The 21371-nt window shown below is 37.7% G+C and overlaps 1 protein-coding gene across 9 annotated transcripts in view; it reads left to right on the plus strand.

Moving 5' to 3' along the window:
* Positions 1–21371, plus strand: part of C6H8orf34 (chromosome 6 C8orf34 homolog) — a 498572-nt gene that overhangs the window by 312951 nt on the left and 164250 nt on the right. For all 9 annotated transcript variants that reach the window (XM_089335333.1, XM_089335332.1, XM_089335329.1 and 6 more), the window contains one exon: positions 7623–7758. In XM_089335333.1, coding sequence (XP_089191459.1) covers positions 7623–7758 — 136 coding nt within the window. The remainder of the gene's footprint in view (positions 1–7622; positions 7759–21371) is intronic.

The raw sequence follows: 21371 nt of genomic DNA on the forward strand, positions 1-21371 counted from the left end.
TTTACTTGTAAAGAACAGTTAGACACAAGAAGTGTCACTGCCTAATGTTAACTACTGGGATGAAAATTTTGTCAGTTTTTCTCAGCCAGATGGTGTAAAGTTCCATTTCAAACTCCTCCAATGTCTCCAGACTTATCCCACTGCCTTCCAGAAACCCATATGGATAACTTGAAGATAGCGCCATGTTGGCATGTGTGAAAGTGAAAGCATTATCTCTTCCTGAGTTCCCTAAAGTGATTAGATGGAGAAACTTTTTCCGGTTTTTCCATCCATTGTTCACTACACATTATTGAGTCTTCCTCCAAAAGAAGCTTTGAGTCCATTCTCTCTTCCTCATGGTCCTCAGGCTCTTACGTGTGGACTCCCAGTAAAGGCTTCTTCCCATCACAGCTCCCTGTTCACAGTTTCTTCTTTTTCTAATGGATATAGATAAGTAACAAAAAGTATTCCTTCAAAAACCCATTTCCATAAATCAATTCCAGGTAATGATCACATTATCTAATGATTAATTAACTAATTATCAAACTATATGAAGTCTTGTGGTCAGCAAATACCAATTAATGCTTTCTGTGTGCTGGACTCATTTCTATGACATTGAGATTACAAAGACAAAGTTCCTATTCTGAGATGTTGAAAAAGATATAGAGTTTTAAAAATAAGTAAGGAATAGATCTTTGTGTATATGTGTGGAGTACAGATACATGTATATTTAAGTAGGTAGGTATGTATGTGTGTGTGTGTGTGCTTGTGTGTGTGTGTGTGTGTGTGTCAAAACAAGTAATGAAAAAGGTTTTAGGGAAAAAATAAGGGCAGAAGGGATGATAGCAAGGAATGAAAATAAGTATTCTTTTAAAGATAGTCAATGAAAAGATTAGATTTAGCTCATAAATGTTATTCTTGAATAGTTCCAATGACTATTATTCTTTTCATTAATATAAATAGTATTTATTTAGCTTAAAGTTGCAGAACAAAGATTATTTTAAAATATAATTTTATCAGCATAGTCATGAAATATATTCTAAAATAGTACTGGCCAATAGAAATATAATATGAACCTTGAAATGAAGTAACATACTCATTTTAAATTTTCTACTAGACACATTAAAAAAGGAAAAACAGGTAAAATTTTATTAAGAAATTGTATTTGACAGGTTCTATTCATAATATATATTTTAACATGTCTCTCACTGTCTAACTCTGCCTGTCAAAAAAAAGGAAGTTAAACATGTAGTCAACATGAAAAATATTTAATTAGATGTTTTGTTATTGCCACAGAATCAGAAACACTTAGGATAACAAATTCATAAAAACTGAAAACTCTATCCTTTGGAATCCTTTGATTCCAATTCACTGGAATCACAGTACTTTTTTATAAATATGTGCATATTTATGGTATACTTTGTGATATTTTGTTACATATATACATTGTATTATATCAACCAGGTTAAATATATTTATTCTTTTTTTTTTATTTAATGACCATAAATTTCCAAAGTACAGCTTATGGATTACAATAGCTTCCCCCCCGCCCCGTAACTTCCCTCCCACCCACAACGCTCCCCTCTCCCACTCCCACTCCCACTGCCCTTCCCCTTCACATCAAGATATATTTATTCTTTCAAGCATTTAACCTTTCTTTATAATGTAAACAACCCCTAAATCCTATATTTAGATATTTTTTAAAATAGAGAAATATACAGCACATTAACATTACATATAGTCACCCTACTGTGCAATAGAACCCCAGAACTTCTTACTCCTATCCAGCTGTAACCTAGTTCCTGCCAAACAAACTTTCCTTAACCTACCCTCTGATTTTCCTCTCTAGCCTCCTACAATCACCATTCTATTTTTAACTTTTTTTTTTTTTTTTTTTGACAGGTAGAGTTAGACACTGAGAGAGAAAGAGAGAAAGGTCTTTCTTCTGTTGGCCAGCGTGGGTTGCGGTGGGCGCACCGCGCTGATCTGAAGCAAGGAGCCAGGTGCTTCCTCCTGGTCTCCCATGCGGGTGCAGGGCCCAATCACTTGGGCCATCCTCCTCTGCTTTCCTGGGCCGCAGGAGAGAGCTGGACTGGAAGAGGAGCAACCGGGACAGAATCCGGAGCTCCAACCGGGACTAGAACTCAGAGTACCGGCACCGCAGGCGGAGTATTAGCCTAGTGAGCCGTGGCACCGGCTATATTTTTAACTTCTATGAGATCGCTTATGTTTTTATTTTGTTTTATTTCTTTTTTAAAACTTTTTTTATTTATAAAAAGGGAACAAAGTTCAAGTATTTCATATATACACTTTAAAGAGTGTAATAGGGCCAGCACCGCAGCTCACTAGGCGCGCTGGCCGCGGTGGCCATTGGAGGGTGAACCGATGGCAAAGGAAGACCTTTCTCTCTGTCTCTCTCTCTCTCACTGTCCACTCTGCCTGTCAAAAAAAAAAAAAAAAAAAAAAAAAAGAGTGTAATGATACTTCCCACACTACTCTCCCTCCCTCACTTCCATCCCTCCTCCTCCTTCCTTTCTCATTTTTCTTTTAATTTCTATAGTGACATTCTTGCAATTTGCTTTATAATCACAAGCTTATCCTTCCACTAAATAAAGAATTCAACAAGTAGTAAGTAGAAAAAACACTGTTCCTCAAGAATGTAGACAAAGGCTATAAACAATAACCAAATTTGAAAATGTCAGCTTCATTCTTATACATTACATGCTCTGTATATTAGTTACCACAAATCAGGGAAAGCATATGATATTTGTCTTTTGGGGACTGGTTTAATTCACTAAGCATAATAAGGTCACCTATTTTTTAGCCTCCATATATGAGTGGGTTCAGGTGATATTTGTCTTTTTATGATTAGTTTATTTTGCTTAACATGATGACCTCTAGCTCCATCTATGTTGTTACAAACAACAAAATGTCATCACATTTTATGGTTGAGTAATATTTCATTGTTCATATGTACCACGTTTTCTTTATCCATTTATCAGTGGATGGATACTTACATTGTTTCCATTTATTGACTTGTGAACAATGCTTCAATAAATATTGAAATACACATGTCCTTTCAGCAAATGGATTTCCTTTCTCTTAGATATTTGTCAAGGAATGGGATTGTTGAATCATATGGCACTACTATTTTTAGCTTTCTGAGGCAACTTCATGCTGTTTTACACAATGGTTGTACTAATTTATGTTCCCACCAATGGTGTGCATGGATTTCCATTCCTGCACATCACAGCCAACACTTGTTATCACCGCCTTTTTAATAATAACCATCTTACTGGGGTGATGTGATTTCTCTTGGTGGCTTTTTGAGTTGCATTTCCTTGATGATTAGTGATGTTCAGCGTTTTTTTTTTTTTTTTTTTCATGTACCTATTGGTCCTTTGTATGTTTTCCTATTAGAAATGTCTGTTTACACCTAATGACCAATTTTAACTATTTGTGGTTTTGCATTGAGCTGTTTGAGTTCCTTATATATTCTGAATATTATTCCCTTGCCAGACGTATAGCTTGTAAATTTTTTCTCCCATTCTTCAGGTTGTCACTTCACTTTACTGGCTGTTTCTTTTGCACAGCAAAACCTCTTATGAAACCTAATTTGTCTATTTTTGCTTTTATTTCCTGCGCTTTGGGGATCTGATCTTGAAAATACTTGTCTATTCCAATGTCCTGAAATGGTTTCTTGATGTTTTCTATGAGTTTCAAAGTTTTAGGTATCGTATTTAGATACTTAATACATTTTCAGTTGATTATTGTACATGGTGAAAGATGGGTGGTTAGTTTCTTTCTTCTGCATGTATATATCCAATTTTCTCATACCAATTATTAAAATGACAATTCTTTCTCCAATGAATGTTCTTAGCACATGTGTCAAAGACCAGTTGGTCATAGAAGTGTGGGTTTACTTTTAGGGTCTCTACTCTGTTCCATTGATCTATAGATTTGTCTTTATGCCAAAACCACGCTGTTTTAATTACTATTGTAATATATTTCATTTTTTTAAAGATTTATTTGTTTATTTGAAAGTCAGAGTTACACAGAGAGAGAAGGAGAGGCAAAGAGAGATAGAGAGGTCTTTCATCTGCTGGTTCACTCTCCAATTGACCACAACAACCGGAGCTGCGCCAATCCTAAGCCAGGAGCCAGGAGCTTCTTCCGGATCTCCCAGGCGGGTTCAGGGGCCCAAGGACTTGGGCCATCTTCTACTGCTTTCCCAGGCTATAGCAGAGAGCTGGATCGGAAGTGGAACAGCCAGGTCTTGAACCGGTGCCCATATGGGATGCCGGCCAGGGCGTTAACCCACTGCACTACAGCGCCGGCCCCTATTGTAATATATTTTAAAGTCAAGTAGTGTAATGCCTCCTGCTTTGCTCATTTTGCTTAAGATTACCTTAGTTCTTCATGGTCTTTTGTGGTCATACAAATTTTAATAGTGTTTCTTTATTGTTCTGTGGAGAATATCATTAGATTTATACTTTTATTCCTTTGTATTAAATCTCTAAATCTTGTGTCTTTTTTTTTCTGTATATTTCAGTTTGGACTAGCCACATTTCAAGTGCTCAGAAAAACATGTGGCTCTTTACTAATGAACTAGGTGATGCAATTCTGTAATATATTGAATATGTTGACTATATTAAATATAAGTTCAGAATGTTTACATAGTTTTATTTTTCTGAGCAAAGATTTATTAATAAGAAGTACATTTATGATTATGAGTTATAAATCTCTAAACTTATTCAATGAATGCATTAAATAAGTATATTTATTTCAATGAGGCATAGTTTATAGAGATTATATTACTTGTAATATTGTCTATGTTTAAAAAGAATATTCCTAAAATTAATTTTTATAATTTTAAAAATGCTTCTTTGGTAAATTGGTTTCTATAAATATGGCAATAGTCACCTTTCTAAAATGCAGGATTGATCACTTTAATCCCTCTTCCTGATGGGAGACTACACTCTCCTAATATCACATTCCTGCCTCATCTAGCGTGTGTACATTGACACATCTGTCATCTAACTTAATTCAACTTCCTGATGACTCCCTTCTCAGTCAGTTTTCATTCAGAAAACTAAAACTCTTCTGTGAAATTAAAATTGCTAGGAATTTAATTCAAGGAATTAGATGCTTGACCTGAAAGATTGAGGATCAATGCAGCCACCATCAACTTTAAGATATTAACTGGCTGGGGTTCAGTGGGTCAGGGATTGGCTGTTGCCACCCAAAAGTTAAAAAAAAAAAACTGCTGGAAATTGCTCTAAATGTCACAAATCCTCTGTAGTACAAGCATGATTATTCTGAGGATTAAAAAGGTTTAGAAAAATCAACCAATAGCTCTCATCTCTACTGAAGTCCACCCAAATGGGACTGCTGCAAAAGGAAATGAATTAGTCTATCCCTCTTCTACTCTCCAGATGTGCTAATGACTATTTGATGAAACTCTTTGTGGAGAACTAGACAGTAAAAGAGAAAAAAAAATGTAATTCTTAATCTTATAGCCTCTGCAACATAGGGAAACATGGGTAAAAGTAAATCGTGCTAAATGCCAAGAGACAATATTTGGCATTTTTTTTAATTCTTGGCTAATTGTTCTTCTCATTTGTTTCCTACAACATTTAAAAAGATTCATTTTTGGTTTTTTTTTTTGTTTTTTGTTTTTTGTTTTTTTTTTTGGGTGGAGGGGAATAGAGCTGACAACACTACATTATACTATTGTTATATATCATAGCTTTCTTTTTCCCATTTACCAGATAGTTGAGAAGGGACGTCTCATTATATTCTTAGAATTGTGTCTATGAAGTGCTTTGGATCTGTTCTCTTTGTATTAATATCACATTACCATGAGAATTGATGAGAATTGTGTTGTAGTAATTATCACGTATATCATGTCACCTTGAAAATTATACAGTAATAAACTCCTTTTTAAATTTTGCAATAATATGATTGCAGGAAGCCACTGATTGAGGCTACTGTTGCAGGCAGTAAGAATTCACCAGAACACAGAGAGGAATGAGCAGGTTTAGGTTTATTAAAACTCACTGCAACAGAGCAGTTATTGTAATAATCCTAAGTATTTTTGGTAACAGAAAGTATTCCTGGTTGCCTCCAAGAAATTCCTAGTTGGACAGAATCTGTCCTTCATGTACTGGTTTTGTACCTTTGAAAACAAAGAGGTATATCTGCTTTATCTAAAGCACTAGAGTCAGTATTGTAAGCGAGTATCTTCAATAATATTTTACATTGGAAAGCAATTCCTAAGAAAGAAGGAAAGGAGAGAGGGAAGAAGAAAAGAAGGAAAATTCTCCCCAGCAAAGTTCACTGAAATGAACAGACAGTAGATAGATTAGCAAGAGAAAAGAATTCAAATTATTAATGTGAATGGAGGCATAGGAAGATAATTACCCAGTTAGATTCAGAAACTTACATATCTTTCTTTAGAAGAGAGAAGGAAATGGTGTTGCAAGAATTTTTGTGGAGTGGAAAATGATTTCAGAGGAGTTTAATGTGCCCCCCAAAACAGGCAACGACCTGGGACAAAGTTCCTCTGAGTTCCACGTGTGGTGTTTGATTTCCAATTTCTTCTCCATGGTTAATTCTTCCTAGTTAAGGAGATTTCATAGCAATTACATTCCTTCTGGGAAAGGAACTTTCTTAAATAATCTCTAGTTTCACATTTTCACATATGATCCATCAACAAATAATATTGGGTCAGGATTTTCAATGGGAATCCTTATAAAAAGCTAAATAAAGTACAGAATGTTCTCTAACTGAGGCAAGAAAATTGAGCAGTTTCAGTTTTCTGGTAGTGGCAACAGAAAGGCCAAAGAACCATAAGATCAAAAAGGAAGCTATATTTTAATTCACTGGAAGCACCAACTTTTGAAGTTGCTGTTATGTTGTATTAACAAAGTTTGATGTGAAGGCATGGGGCAAGGGTGGTGTGTGGGTTGTGCTTAATCAAATATTAAAATGAAGGGGAGTTTGTGTCAGGGCTTGAGAACTACCCATTTTTGTGTCCCATTTCGGGAATCTTGGAAATGTCATGGCACCAGGAGCATGGGGAGAGAACCTCCCTGCCTATATCAAAAGCACACAGGAAAAGTTAAGAATAATAATAATAAAAAAAAAACCAGAGAGAGATGATTTCAGATATATTCTGATTAGAGAATGTTAGAAGGGAAAAATGGAGGCAGACTATTAAGAAGCAAAGATTTTGTATAATCGCTTTTGGCTTTGTTGGGTTGATTCTGAATTGAAATCAAAGGCAAACTATAGGGAAACAGGAGGTTGTTGATCACATCCTGAGCATTTTAGGCTAATTGCCTAAAATTTGATTTCCCAGGTAGGGGTTGTGCATCACGGTTCTGTTGTCGCAAACATTCTGTCCATTGTCTGTGTGTATTCATTCTCTAGCCATTTTGTCTTCTGTAAATCTCGCATAATTTGTTTTCAACTATTTGTAGAAATATCTTTTTAAAAATTGGAACATGAGGTTAGATGTTTGTGAAAGAAATTTAAAATAGTATTTTGCTTAACAAAATACTGGCATATACCTGAAAATGTAGATCTTTTTCCTTAATTTTAGTAGAGTTAACATCTTTTCTGTAATTGTGTTGTTACAGAGGATCTTGATGATTTAAGAATGGAGGGAGTAACAACTCTGGTGCCTTCTGGGAGCAAATTTAACCCCGGCCGTCCTACTCATGCTGCTGAACCTCAGGCCAAGGTCACATTGAACATCTGTTCAAGGTGTGCCAGGTAAAAACACATAATAATATCACATAATAAAGTATACATAAAGATGATATTTATTTTTATTAAATTTAAGATTTTGATGCAAAGAATGTGGTCTTCTGTTTTCAGAAAATCTTTTCCTTCTTTTTATCTTTTACGCTAACATTGGCAAGGGAGTTAGTTATGCAGCCTATCCTTGTGCCCAATGCCTCCTTGGTCGATAATGAATCAAAGAGTTTAGATTGTCTTCATTTCACAGCTTGAGACTATTTTAAGTCTTTCTGGCTCTGAATGTCATTTGCTGTCTGCCCTTCTGTTTCCTTTCTAAAGAAGATTCAAGGGACTCTGACTGTTCAAAACCACTTTTAAAAGCACTTGCATAAAGGAAGAGTTTGCTCAGGTACAGTTTATGATCTAATATTATTAGCCTCTTAACCTGCCCCTCATCCTGTTGACCTCCTGGAAAGAATTTAATCAGCTTGATGCTTTTCAGTTTTGGCAGCTGGAAGCAATCTTTGCATGTACTGTATGTCGCCAGAGAAGTAGCTTATAGTTACTGCCAAGTCAGCTCCCGGTGCAGGTCTAGCAAAAACTCACCACATAGCTAGAATTCATTCTTTTGTAGGAACTAAATCTCATTTGCAAAGCGGCTTTTAAGTCTGTTTAAATGATGAAACAAGCCTTCTAACCCTTATGTAAATGGTTCAGATTAGCAAGAACAATGTACTGGCTGGCCAATTTTACCTCCTTTTCTTTATGTCTAGCTGTTCTATTGTACTGTTTGAGAGGGGATTACTGCTTGGAAATGGGGAGGGGAAAAGTGTAGGAAAATCAAATCAGGGTTTTGTGGCTTCTCCTCTTTTGCTTTACCCCTTTGGAATTTTTATTTTAATTGTCCCTGGCTTAGAAAATAGAAAGAATGCCTCTGAGAAAACCAAGGGATGTCATTGGAGGACATTAAGAGAAATGCCTTAGCACAATGCAAACACCAATGGAAACATTGCATCTGGCATGTAATATTTGGTGAATTGACTTTTTACTAGGACTGTGACGAAAGCTTCTAACATTTATGTGATAAGATTTGTACATCTTGAGTGTACAAAATCCTCTATGGAAGAGTTACTTGCCATTGTGTTTTATAGGGTATTTGAACATTTATAATTTGATTGAAAGACTGATGTTTGGTTCTTTCTATCATTTGTAGAAAATTGGAATATGAGGTTTTTGTGCTTTTTATTATTATTATTAAAGGGAAAGTCTATGTTTAACTGAATTATTGAGGATTTGAATTAGTACTGGACCAAACATACGTGCACATGTAGACATAAATTATCTCTAAGCTTCTCAGTGATACAGTTAGATGGTAAATCACTAGCTGCATTTAAGGTGAGTACTTAACTAAATTTACTCAAGAAATATCCAAACTGAATAATAACTGGTCACATATGAGTATATTACACTCTCATTCTGTACTGTTAAGTCCTTCCACTTTATCAGGGCCCTGTTATGTGGGGAGGGACCTTGAAATTGGGTCCTTTGTTGCAAGTCATGAAGCCAATAATGAAATTGCAGCTAAGTGAAATCGGAGAAGACTCCCTAAAATTTACACTAAAATGTGGCCCTTTAAAGTTCCCCAGAACGTTATCTGGGGTGCCACATGTGCTACCAGAATTTGGGGTGCCATACAATTTCACCATGGGCTTATTACTAAATCCCCAATATTAATAAGCCAGAGAGGGTTCTTGCCTAATGTTTAGAGAAGAATTCTAAATACCAGCACAGATAAATGAGGCAGTATGGTACATTTTAAGCTTTTATTTAGTGAGAAAGATGCATAGGAGAGTGAGAGCTTTGTTTAAGAGAAAGGGATGAATAGGGGTTCATACCGAGCACCAGGAACCAGCCACGTGGAAGAGCATCTAGGCCGGTATCTGGGCCAGGAAGCCTAGGGTGCAGGAGTCCACGGAAGAAGAGCAGGCCAGGCCACACTGTGTCCCAGGCTTTTAACCCACTTCCAAAGGGGAGTGGTTAATTAACCTGATTGGCTGGTGTGCATTCAGGTGTGGCCAGGTAGGGGGATGAGGCCACACAGGGGCTTGGTGAAGGTATCAGGTAGGGGCATGAGGTCACACAGGGGCGTGGCGAAGGCGTGATCTTCCAGTTCACAGATCTAATCAATATTAGCCTGTATGCCTGCCTACTTCATAAGCGCAAACTCTATTCAGTGACCAAAAGAATGAGAGACCAATAATGGACCAAAAGAATGACCAAAGAACGGAGAAGTATGAGCCTTGCTTGCAAGTCAACTTTCTGTTATACACCCCCAAAGTTGGTTTGAGTGACTGCTATAGAACTCACGAAACTGGATGTACCCACCAGAGAGCAAGCCAATTCCTGACACCAGGGTAGTGAAAGAAAGTAGGTATTTACTGCAAAGTGCAGATCAAAGAGCACAGCAGTTCTCACTTCATTCCTGGGTTCCTCAAGATGTTAGAAGTGAACGTTCTTACAGCTTGAATTTGGGATTGAGATATGCAAGTTCAGTATGTGTCCAGGTTCCTGGGTGTTCTTTGACCTTCCTTTGATTAGTCAGATATATGGAATTTTGAAGATGGCCGAGTGTATTCCAGTCAGTCCAGGGACTACATGCAGTCAGTAGTTACTTTTTGCTCAGGACTTGGAGTTTCTGGCAAAGACATCCCTTGAGACAACACTAAACATCAAGATGTTATCCATAAGGGAAATAAATGACCTCATGAAGTAATGAATAGGAAATTTGCAGGACTGGTTGCACCACTTCTTCAACTCAGTAACTTAACTGTGCAATCATAAAAGTAGGGCAAAGGAAATTTTAAGTTAAGAGAGGGAGTCTACGATAATGTGGGAGACTAGGACCTGATGCTGTTTAGTATCTGCACACACAGCACTGTAAGGAATTTGGTTTCATTCTCAACTTGCTGGGGGTTTAGGAATCATAGATATAGGGCAACAGAGATGAGGGCAAAAGGGCTAGTGTTGTGATAGAGCAGTAAATTTTCCTGCTATGCCAGTATCATATTATGGATGCCAGTTTGAGTCTAAGCTGCGCCACTTCAGTTCCAGCTCATGGCTAATGGCCTGGGAAAAACAGCAGCAGATGGTCCAAGTATTTGGGCCTCTGCCACCCATGTGGAAGGTCCAAATGAAGCTTCTAGTCCTAGCTTTGGCCAGGCCCAGCTCTGACTATTGAGGCCATGTGGGGAGTAAACCAGGGGATGGAAGATCTCTCTCTTTCTCACTCTCTCTTTCTGTAGCTCTGACTTGCAAATAAAGAAATATTTAAAAAAAGTAAATGAGGGCAAGGAATATGCTAATAAGTGGGAGGAATACTCACAGATTGGTCAGGGAAAGGTGTAATTTCTGGAATTGGAAAGCTGTCTTTTTGATACTTCTATGCTCTCTTTTGGTGTTTCTTGTTGTAATTATCAACTGTTCTTGTTCTTGTAAGAATGCCATTTAACATGGAAATTAGATTATAATGAAGCTTAAGGTCTTAAAAAGGTTACTGAAGCAGCCATATTGGATCTAGCTTCTACTGACCAGTTAGCCTAAGTCGGAGCTGTTGACTGCAGGGCATCCTATTTGCAAAGTGAAATAATGTTAAAGAGGGCTTAGTTAGCAGTGCCACTTACTATTCTAAACACATTGAATGTGTAAACTCTTTTAATTCTCATATAATTCTAGGAATTAGTTACTAGTATTATCCTCATTTTATAGATGAAGAAGCTGAGATATGTATTGCTTAAATAACTCATCTGAAGTAACAATACGTAGGTAGCAAACAAAGTTGAAAACAGGCAATGTGGGTTGACTGTGTGCTAGTCATGTCTGAAGGTGAACAGAGATCCAGAATCAATAAAATGAATGAAAGAGAAAGAGATATAAGTGCTTGAAAGGATGGGAGTTAGTGATTGCTTTGAAGGAGAATAAAGCAGTGTTGTACTTTTGAGAAGAAACGAGATATATGTTCATTCAGAGAAATTTAGTAAATAATATGGAAGGAGACTCTATTAGATGGTTCATTAAGAGCAGCTATTGTAGCTACATATTACTGTAGAAGAAACACTTAGAAGAGCCTGAGAGTTCACTGTATTTGCAACAATATGTTAGTCTGTTTTAAGCACACTAGTGGAAGGCATGAAATTCTTGGGTCAAAGACCAGGAACTTTATTATTCATAGCAATAGAAATAACCAGAACATGAGCATCATCCCTGGTTCCCTGAGCCACAGTGCTCACAGGGTGAGACTAATAGTGCAGTAAATTTCATTACATGAGAGAATCTCTGAGCTTGGGAAGTCTGAATATATTATCGTTATAATAGGCAGTCAGCATGCCCTGCTATTGCTGTGGTGTGGAAAGAGGAGCGTATTGCTCTGTCAAGGTTGTTTGCTATGGAAACATCCTTAAACAGATGATTGGAAATAAAGGTTGTCAAATTCCCTAACTGTGAGAGATTTATGGAGAATCGTCTCTCAGTACTACTTAGAATGGATTACTTTTAAATTGCATTGATTATCAAAGTTTTCTATCATTAATTCTCCAACACCAAGTTATGTCTTTGCCTTACCTCTCTTAGTTTTAAGTAAAACATTTAAGACTATGAGAATTATCCCTCCCAAGCCAGGGCTGAACAAGGTTCAGTTATAAACTAGAAGACTGTGGATAGTGTCTAGTTGGTTTTATGTCCACATGTTTTTAAATGTCACGAGATCACTATCTTGGACCATTTGTGCTGCTATAACAACAAAAATAAAAATAAACATGGTGGGTTACGAATGACAGACACTTATTTCTCACAGATCAGTTTCTGGAAAGTCTAAGATCCAGGGGTTGTCAGATGCAGTGTCTAGTGGATGGCCTTGCTTCCTCCTTGTAGGTAGGTGTCTGTCCTCACATTGTGAGGGGTTAGTTAGCTTTCTAGAAACTCTTTATAAGGGCACCAATCCCATTTGTGAGATTGTATCCTTGTAACCTAATCACCTTCATACGCCCCACCTCCTAATAGTCTCACTTGCGGTATTAGGATTCAACTTATGAATTTTGGGTGCAAGAGGCACAAACACTCCAATCATACCAATTAATTATCAATTTCATGTAAAAATTGGAATGTTTATCTCCTCTTAAAAATTAGCACAGCTGACAATATAGGCCTATACTGTGAAATGATTTCACAGTAGTAGCTTCCCTCACAGGACCATGAGGCCAGCAGTCTTGCTCAGGTGCACCTCAGTTTATCTGGACAATTTCACTCACTTACATTTCCTGTCTGAGGTTTGGAGACCTTTGTTGGTAACCTCTTCTTTGTAGAAATGCTGCTTAGGAGAAGGAACTTTTGCTCTGTACTCTGAGGTTTCAATAACTGAGTCTATGAAATAAAATGACAACAGGAAAAGATCAATAGGAGAAGAGGTATACAAGTTTATTATATGCACAGTGGCATCACAGGAAAGAAAAGTGAGTGCCTCCATACCCAGAGAGATTTAGGAGCTTTTATATCCACTTTACAGGGGGATGGGGCAAGTTAGGGGAAAGGAAATGATTTTGGGGAAAGAAGAATGGGCTTGTGGAAGAGTGACTGATGGTTTGTGGCCAAGTTGTCAAGGTCTGGGGTCAACTCCCAGTCTCCTCTCCTATGACATGAGTTGTTCTTCCCTGGTTGTTGAAACTCCTGAGCAGGGGTTGAAGACAATGGAGTTCCTTTTGAAGGCTCTGTTTCTACGAGTTCAGAGAAAGCTCTGCATTTGCTGAAGTACCTTCAGTTCCAAGTGATCAATTTATGAAATAGCATAATTAAGGGTGACATGTTCTGAACTCCTTCATCTGGAACTGTTGTTGGAATCTGTAATAGTAGCTATTCCGGTTTGTGTTTCGTGACCAAGAAGAATGAGGAGCACGGACAATGGAGAGTGATCAGGAAAGAAAGTCTATTAAGGGAAAAGAAAAAAGCACAAACAAAAGCAAAAGCTCCAACAAACACCAAAAGGGATCCCAGAAGAGATGTTCCACATGGGGAAGTTACCTTGGGGTTTACATCTTTTGAGTTAGGAATGTTTGTACATGGTTTTGCAAACCTATCAGTCAGTCACTGATGACTTTCTCAATGCTGGGAAGTCAGTACCTGGAACTGGATGGATCTGGCTGTAACTGCATCCTGTTCTATTTTCAGTTTCTCTACCTTGTTTACGAGTGGCATTTCATTCCAGGTATGTCCTTCTGTACGTGAGGCTTGCGTCTCCCTCTGTGCCAGGCTTGAGTCATGTGAGCCCTTAGTCCGAGATTGTCCAACTCAGACCTCAGCTAATTGCCTCTTGCCTCTATCAATACTTCAAGGATAAGCAGTGCCTTGGGAATGACCATAGAGGAAGGAAGTTGGGCAGGCCACTGGGAAAGACTAGTGCTAAGAAGATGCAGACAGGATCCTAGAGCATAAGGGTTCCAAATTCTGGGCAGAGTTGAAGCAAAGCGGGTTGTAGTCTCAAAACTCAGAGTATGCCAATCAGAAATCCAGTGCTGAGAGTGTACAGTAGTTTAAGTCATTGATACACCCATATCTCATATCAGAGCACTTGGTCAAGCCCCCCTTTCTGCTTCTGTACCTGTGAGACAGCAGATGATATGACCAAATTACTTAGGTTCCTGACACTCACATGGAAGACCTGGATGTATTTCCTCACTTCAAGGATCAGACTGGGCTAGCCAAAGTATTGCAAGAGTTAGAGGAGTGAGCCGATGGATAGAAGCTCTCTTTCTCTTTTTCTCCATCTCTCTGTTCAAATAAATGAACCAATAAATAAATATTTTTAAAAAGAAAGAAATACAATGCTACAGATTAGATCAACATGAAGAAAAATGATTTTTCATCTGGAGAAATGTGCCTTATTCCCATTTCTTTCTGTGGGCACCTGTACCCATCCAGAAAGAGACATGAGAGGATAATGCAGACTTCATAGTGGAAGCCCAGACTTTGGACCCGAGATCAGAATTTATTTCCAAATAACTTGGGGCTGGAGATGGTGTGGTGTTGTTGGGTAAGAAAATTTAGGATACAAATGTTAAATTAGATCCCTTTCCTTACTATCACCTGTCAAGACTTTTCAGCAAAAATAGAATATAAAGACAATCTGCTGTGAAGTTTGATGAAAGAGATTTAGCATTTGTACTCCAAACCAGCTGGGGTGTCATCTAGGGAAAAATTCTGGAGGTCTTCAGAGAATCTGCTTCTTTATCTGTGAAGCGCAGTTCACAGAATCCTGGAGGTAGCCTTCCATGGTGACTGTGAAGGCTGGGTGGGAGTTGGTGACAGTTACAGAGCAGGGCTCTCAAGGAACAGGCTTTCCTTTTTTCTTTCTCTCACTCACTGAGATAGTCATCATGTACATACTCAGAGGTGTAAAATTCTTCGGAATTTTGTCACCACCTTGAGAGGCTCCTATTAAAGTGCTAAGATGTGAAAGAAGAAAAAAGCCTCATTTTCCTGACATTGGAGAATTTTCTCCCAGCCTTAAACTTCTGAATGGTCAGGAGAGAAAATCTAGGTCCATCTTCTGGAATTTTTGGGTTTAATCAAATTCTAAAGTAGCAATATTTTTGTTTATTTGCTATTTTTTAGAATCATTTTTCCCATATAACTAGGGAGGCAAAACATTTTAAGTGGTTTAATAGATGTTTGTGAACTTGAAATAATTCTGTAACCCCAAGTTACTATAGATAACCTTCATGTAGAGTTAGTAAGATCCAACTGATGTTGACAGTTTCCACAAGAGCCCATTAGTGATTAATTTAGTATGTGGAGTACAGTCAAATTTTTTTTTTTTTTAAAGCAGAGTTGCAAACAGGTAGAAATAGAGAGAGAGAGAGAGAGAGAGATCTTCCTTCTACTTTTTTACTCCCCTGGGGATGGGCCAGGCTGAAGCCAGAAGCCAGGAGCTTCTTCCAGGTCTCCCATGTGGTTGCAACGACCCAAGCACTTGGACCATCTTCTACTGCTTTTCCAGGCACATTAGCAGAGAGCTGGCTAGGAAGTAAAACAGCCAGGACTTGAACCTGTGCCCATATGGTATTCCAGCTTTGTGGGTGGTGACTCAACCCTCTATGCCACAACACTGGTCCCTACAGTCAACGTTTTAGATTTTCATTTTTCTCAATCAATTCTCGAATACACTACCATCTGTGAGATACTTAAGGAGCTGTTGTGTCCCAGGGCACAACACCCCAAAGTATGTTGCTTTGGTGTCTGTGTAGTGTGAACTGTAGGAGACTGGAAGGGCCTCGAAAGCAAGGTCTTTCTCATCTTCTCCTGTCCTCCTATCTCCTGCCTCTTCTCCCATAACCTGTCAAAGAAACTAGAATTTTTCTTCCTGTCATTAGATCTTTGTTTCTGAAGTCTACCATGTCACTGAAATCTTTGATCAAATACATTTATCATGCTAACCCATCTTTTGTTATAGGAATGTCTGCCATGCCCTTTGTGATGGGGATTGAAAAGAATCTACCTTTCTGTCCTCACAGGGTCACATTGTTTAGAAGTGTGTTTGCACATGATATACCCGGATAATTACTGCTGCATTATTATTTATTATACTCACTATGTATCTGAAATTCTCTATGCTTTTATCAACATCTCCTTTTTCTCAAATCACCCTCCCTCCCCCCATCTTTGGGAATCGCCCTTCTATTCTATACTTCCATAAGTTTGACTTTTTTGAGATTCCACATATAAATGAAATCATATAGTGTTTGTCATTCTGTGCCTGATTTATTTTACTTAATATATATTTAAGAATCCTTCAGGTTCTTCCATGGTGTTGCAAATGGAAGGACTTCCTTCTTTTCTTAAAGGCTGAATAGTATATTTTTTGAATATGTGTGTGTGTATCTATATCTATCTATCTATCTATCTATCTATCTATCTATCTATCTTCTTTATCCTTTCATTCCATAATGGGCATACAGATAGAGTGCTTTCAAAAATTAGCTCTTATGAGTAATGCTGCAGGGAATATGGGATTCAACATATCTCTTTGGCATACCGATTTATTGTAATTCTAAGCTTCTGCATAGCAAAATAAAGTGTAGAGACAATCCAAAGACTGGGAGAAAATATTTGCAAACTATACTACTGATGAGGCTAAATATAGAAGGAACTAAGTTAATCAATAGCATAGAAATGAAGATTTCAGTAAAAAATGGGCACAGGACCTAAATAGACACAAATGGCCAACAGAAACATGGAAAATGCACATAATCACTAATTGTTAGGGGAATCCAAATTAAAACCAAATGAGAGATCACTCTATGCATATTGGAATGGCCATTATCAAAAAGATGAAAGATAGCAAGTGTTGGCAAGAGTGAGAAAAACAAGGAAAGCTTGTGCCCAGCTGATGGGGATGGAAATTAATATAGCCTTCAGGGAAAACACTGAGAGTTCTTCAGAAAATGGAAAATCAAATTACCATATGTTCCAGCAGTCTTGTGTCTGGCTATATATCCAAAGGAGCTGAAATCATTACGCCAAAGAGATATCTGCATAGAGTTCATGACATTCAGAACCTGACTGGAAGACACCATCAGTAATGAGCCTGGTATATTACTCCAAGAATAATCAAGGGATTGAGCTATGCATGACCACTGGAGATACTTTCACTTTTCAAAACATCAAGACAAGAGGCAGTCAGCTCACATTAAATTGTTTTGTAAAGTGTTATGTACAGCAAAGTGACTTAGAAGATCAGGAATGTAAAAAAGTCTGATCAGCAGAGTTTGAGAAATAAGACTATAGGCATTTTTTTTTTCATAAACATTTCACACATGGTTAGAAAACTGCAAATGGAAGATAACTGTGTTTTCCAGCTGGAAATGACCCTAGCATAGTGTTACTGTGATATCGCTTGATGATTTTAATCTGGTATGAACTCTGCTGCAATCTGTGTGATTTAAACCAAAAAGATGACATGGTTTAGCAAATAGAATAATGCATGGCTAAGAAGAGAATTGGACAATAAAACGCATAAACATTCTAAACCAGAACATATATTTTCCCCAATGCCTTAAAAGAAAGAATTTTACAGAAAATAGAAATATTAAGTAAATAAATAAGGCATTCCAGTGTGGGTTATATCAATTTCCTTATAATTGGCAGCTTTATTTGTTAAAGGTAGACTTTCAGTATGGTTAATGAGTGTGTTGGCTTGACTTTTAGATTTCACCAATGCAGTCACAAATCTGTGAATGGTGTGGACAAGACAAATTTCTTTTGTTGCTTAGGAATCACACAAGGTCATATCAACTAAAAAGTAAAGTGTTACCAGGTCAATGATGAAAATTATCAGTGATCACCAGCAAAACTTAAGGTTTAGGAAAGTAGTTTTGCAGAAAATCGTGAGTTTCACATTAAAGCTCTCTGTTAAATGTGTTAAATTTTTGTTTTAACATAGCAGTTAAGATACCAATAACAAGCAGACAAATGCTGAAACCAAGGCACCAAATTACTATTTCAGTGAAGTTTATAAGCCATTTTTCTGGAAAGACCACCCATTAATTCTGTCTACCCACTGCCATTCTTAGGAGTTAAATCTTGTTTTTGTGGACTTATGCCAGGGCATTCCGGGTGGTAAGATGCTATTTGCTTTTGATGGTGCAAGTGTTTGCATTCCTTCATGCTTAACATCAATAGTGCACAAAAAAAAAAAGGAGCTGAAATCCATTTTAAAAGAAATTGGATTATAGAGAACATAACAATGATTCTGGCATGAGAATTCTAGGAGAGGTTTGTTTCCAAGCAGCCTGATGATTTTAACCCATTTCATCATTTCTGCTAAATATCATGGCATTTGAATATTAAGTCAACATACATGGTGACTTGATAAAGCAGAAGTCCATCATTGTTGGTGATAGCATAGTGAAGAGAAGATGAATGCTAGACCTTGTAAACATGAACTAAATTCAAACTGTCTGCATTAGAATTTACTGCTTGACTCGAGAAAACCTAAACAGTTAATCATATATTATATTTCATTATGCTATTGTGTACCTTTTTCCCAGTTATTTTTATAAGGCTTAAATTCAAATAGTTTTTATTGGGAGGGAGATTGAACAAAAAAGATAAAACAAAATAGAGAAGAGTAAAAATGTTTTTAGCATCACTTGTTTAAATTTTTCATGAAGTAGAACTCCTGATCCTCCAGGAATAAAGGGCTCCTTCTGAGGCATGTAGGCAATGTGTCACCTGCTACTGTGACTCAAGTGACAGAAACATTTAATTTGAATCAAAATGCATTTATCTAGCATTCATTCTGTGACAGACACTGTGATAATCCCTAAACACAAAAATTAACACCCCTGACTACTAGGAAGGAATAGTCTACATGGAAATAGACTTATAAACAAGTGAGCATATATGGAAATGTAGACCTCAGACCTTCCCATGTGCTTCTAAAATGGAGAAAACACCTAGAACATACAGAGATTTATGAAAATGTCAACAAATAAGATGATACCCAAGGAACCGGCATATTGTAAAAGTTAATTCTTACTCTCCTAACTTCGGCCAGGGAAATCTGGGTCCAATTCTGTGATGTCATAGGGTTAGGGGAAATATTGTTGCCAAGATAAAATTCATATTTGAGTGAGTCAATATAAAGATATTTATGGTATGTCTTATTAGATCAGTTGTGATGAAGAATACAGATAGAAATAAGAAAGGCAACTTTAAATTTAGTGTATAGACAAAGTGCAGCAGTGAGTATACCCAATTCTATGGTTATTTTAGAAAAACAGTTATTGCTGGGAGGCAAGGGATAAATTTTTTGATCCAATCACCCCATTCTATTACTGGAGTCCCTAAAGGAATCCATGAAATAATTACTAGATTATCTACAGGCGCAACATTTCTTTGAGCCCACTGACCTCACCTCCAGCTTGTTTTCCTTCATTGTTTTTTAAAAGATTTATTTTGTTCCTTCAAAAGGCTGAGTGACTAAGAAAAACAGAAATCTTCCATCCAATGGTTCACTCCTGTATTGGTTGCAACAGCCCTAGCCGAGCCAGGCTGAAGCCAGGAGCTAGGAATTCCATCAGTTTCCCATGTGAGTAGCAAGAGTGCAAGTCCTTGTACTATCTTCTGCTGCCTTCCCAAGAGTACTAGCGGGGTGTGCTCTGATACAGGTTGCTGGTGTCACAGGCAGTGGCTTAACCTGCTTGTGCCACAACACCAGCTCCTTTATTGTTGCAAAAGTAAGCTGAGTCATATTTATTTGACTAAGGCCCCTTCCCCACACTGGTCAGAAGCATTGACTCTTGCTTACCTTACCATAGGGTGTTGTGGCTTCCCACCTTCCCATCCCACATCATTTTGTCCCATTATCCCCTTGCTCCTGCCCACCTATCACAGTGGTCCTTGAGCTCTTCCTCTAACACATTAGATTCATTCTAGTCTTGCTTTTCTTCAGCACTTGGGTTTTCCTCTAACTGAAGAAGGATCTCTACAGATGTTTGTGTGGTCTGCTCCATCATTTCAGCTGTCTCTTCCTCAGAAAGGCCTTTCCAGATCTCTAATTGTGTCTTTCATTATTTATCTCACTACTTGTTCCTGTGTCACCCCTGTTAGAGTACCTGTAAGTAACAGAGAAAGGAATTTTTTTTTAAACTTTTATTTAATGAATATAAATTTCCAAAGTACGGCTTATGGATTACAATGGCTTCCCCCCCATACCGTCCCTCCCACCCGCAACCCTCCCCTTTCCCACTCCCTCTCCCCTTCCATTCACATCAAGATTCATTTTCAATTCTCTTTATATAAAGAAGATCAGTTTAGCATACATTAAGTAAAGATTTCAACAGTTTGCTCCCACACAGAAACATAAAGTGAAAAATAATAGATGATTTTTTAAATGATGATGAAATCAGATCAGACCTATTGTCATGTTTAATCCCAGTGAGAGTCAAGTTGGGAATTGATAATTTCTTTTTTTTTTTTTTTTACAGAAGATCAGTTTAGTATACATTAAATAAAGATTTCAACAGTTTGCACCCCCATAGAAACACAAAGTGAAATATACTGTTTGAGTACTCGTTATAGCATTAAGCCTCAATGTACAGCACATTAAGGACAGAGATCCTACATGAGGAGTAAGTGCACAGTGACTCCTGTTGTTGACTTTACAAATTGACACTCCTGTTTATGGCATCAGTAATCTCCCTATGCACCAGTCATGAGTTTCCAAGGCTATGGAAGCCCCTTGAGTTCTCCGACTCTTATCTTGTTTAGACAAGGTCATAGTCAAAGTGGAGGTTCTCTCCTCCCTTCAGAGAAAGGTACCTCCTTCTTTGAAGACCTGTTCTTTCCACTGGGATCTCACTCACAGAGATCTTTCATTTAGTATTTTTTTTTTTCCAGAGTGTCTTGGCTTTCCATGCCTGAAATACTCTCATGGGCTTTTCAGCCAGATTGGAATGCCTTTAGGGCTGATTCTGAGGCCAGAGTGCTGTTTAGGAGAAAGGAATTTAATCAGGAAGTCTTGCTCTGCGGTAGAAGCTTTTCCCCCTCTGTTGCTAACAGTGATGAAAGGGGGAGTGAGGAGTTTGAGGAGGTCAAGA

This window comes from Oryctolagus cuniculus, chromosome 6 (genome assembly GCF_051225735.1).
Source record: "Oryctolagus cuniculus isolate XC-2025 breed Fujian yellow rabbit chromosome 6, ASM5122573v1, whole genome shotgun sequence".
NCBI classification, from domain to species: Eukaryota; Metazoa; Chordata; class Mammalia; order Lagomorpha; family Leporidae; genus Oryctolagus; species Oryctolagus cuniculus.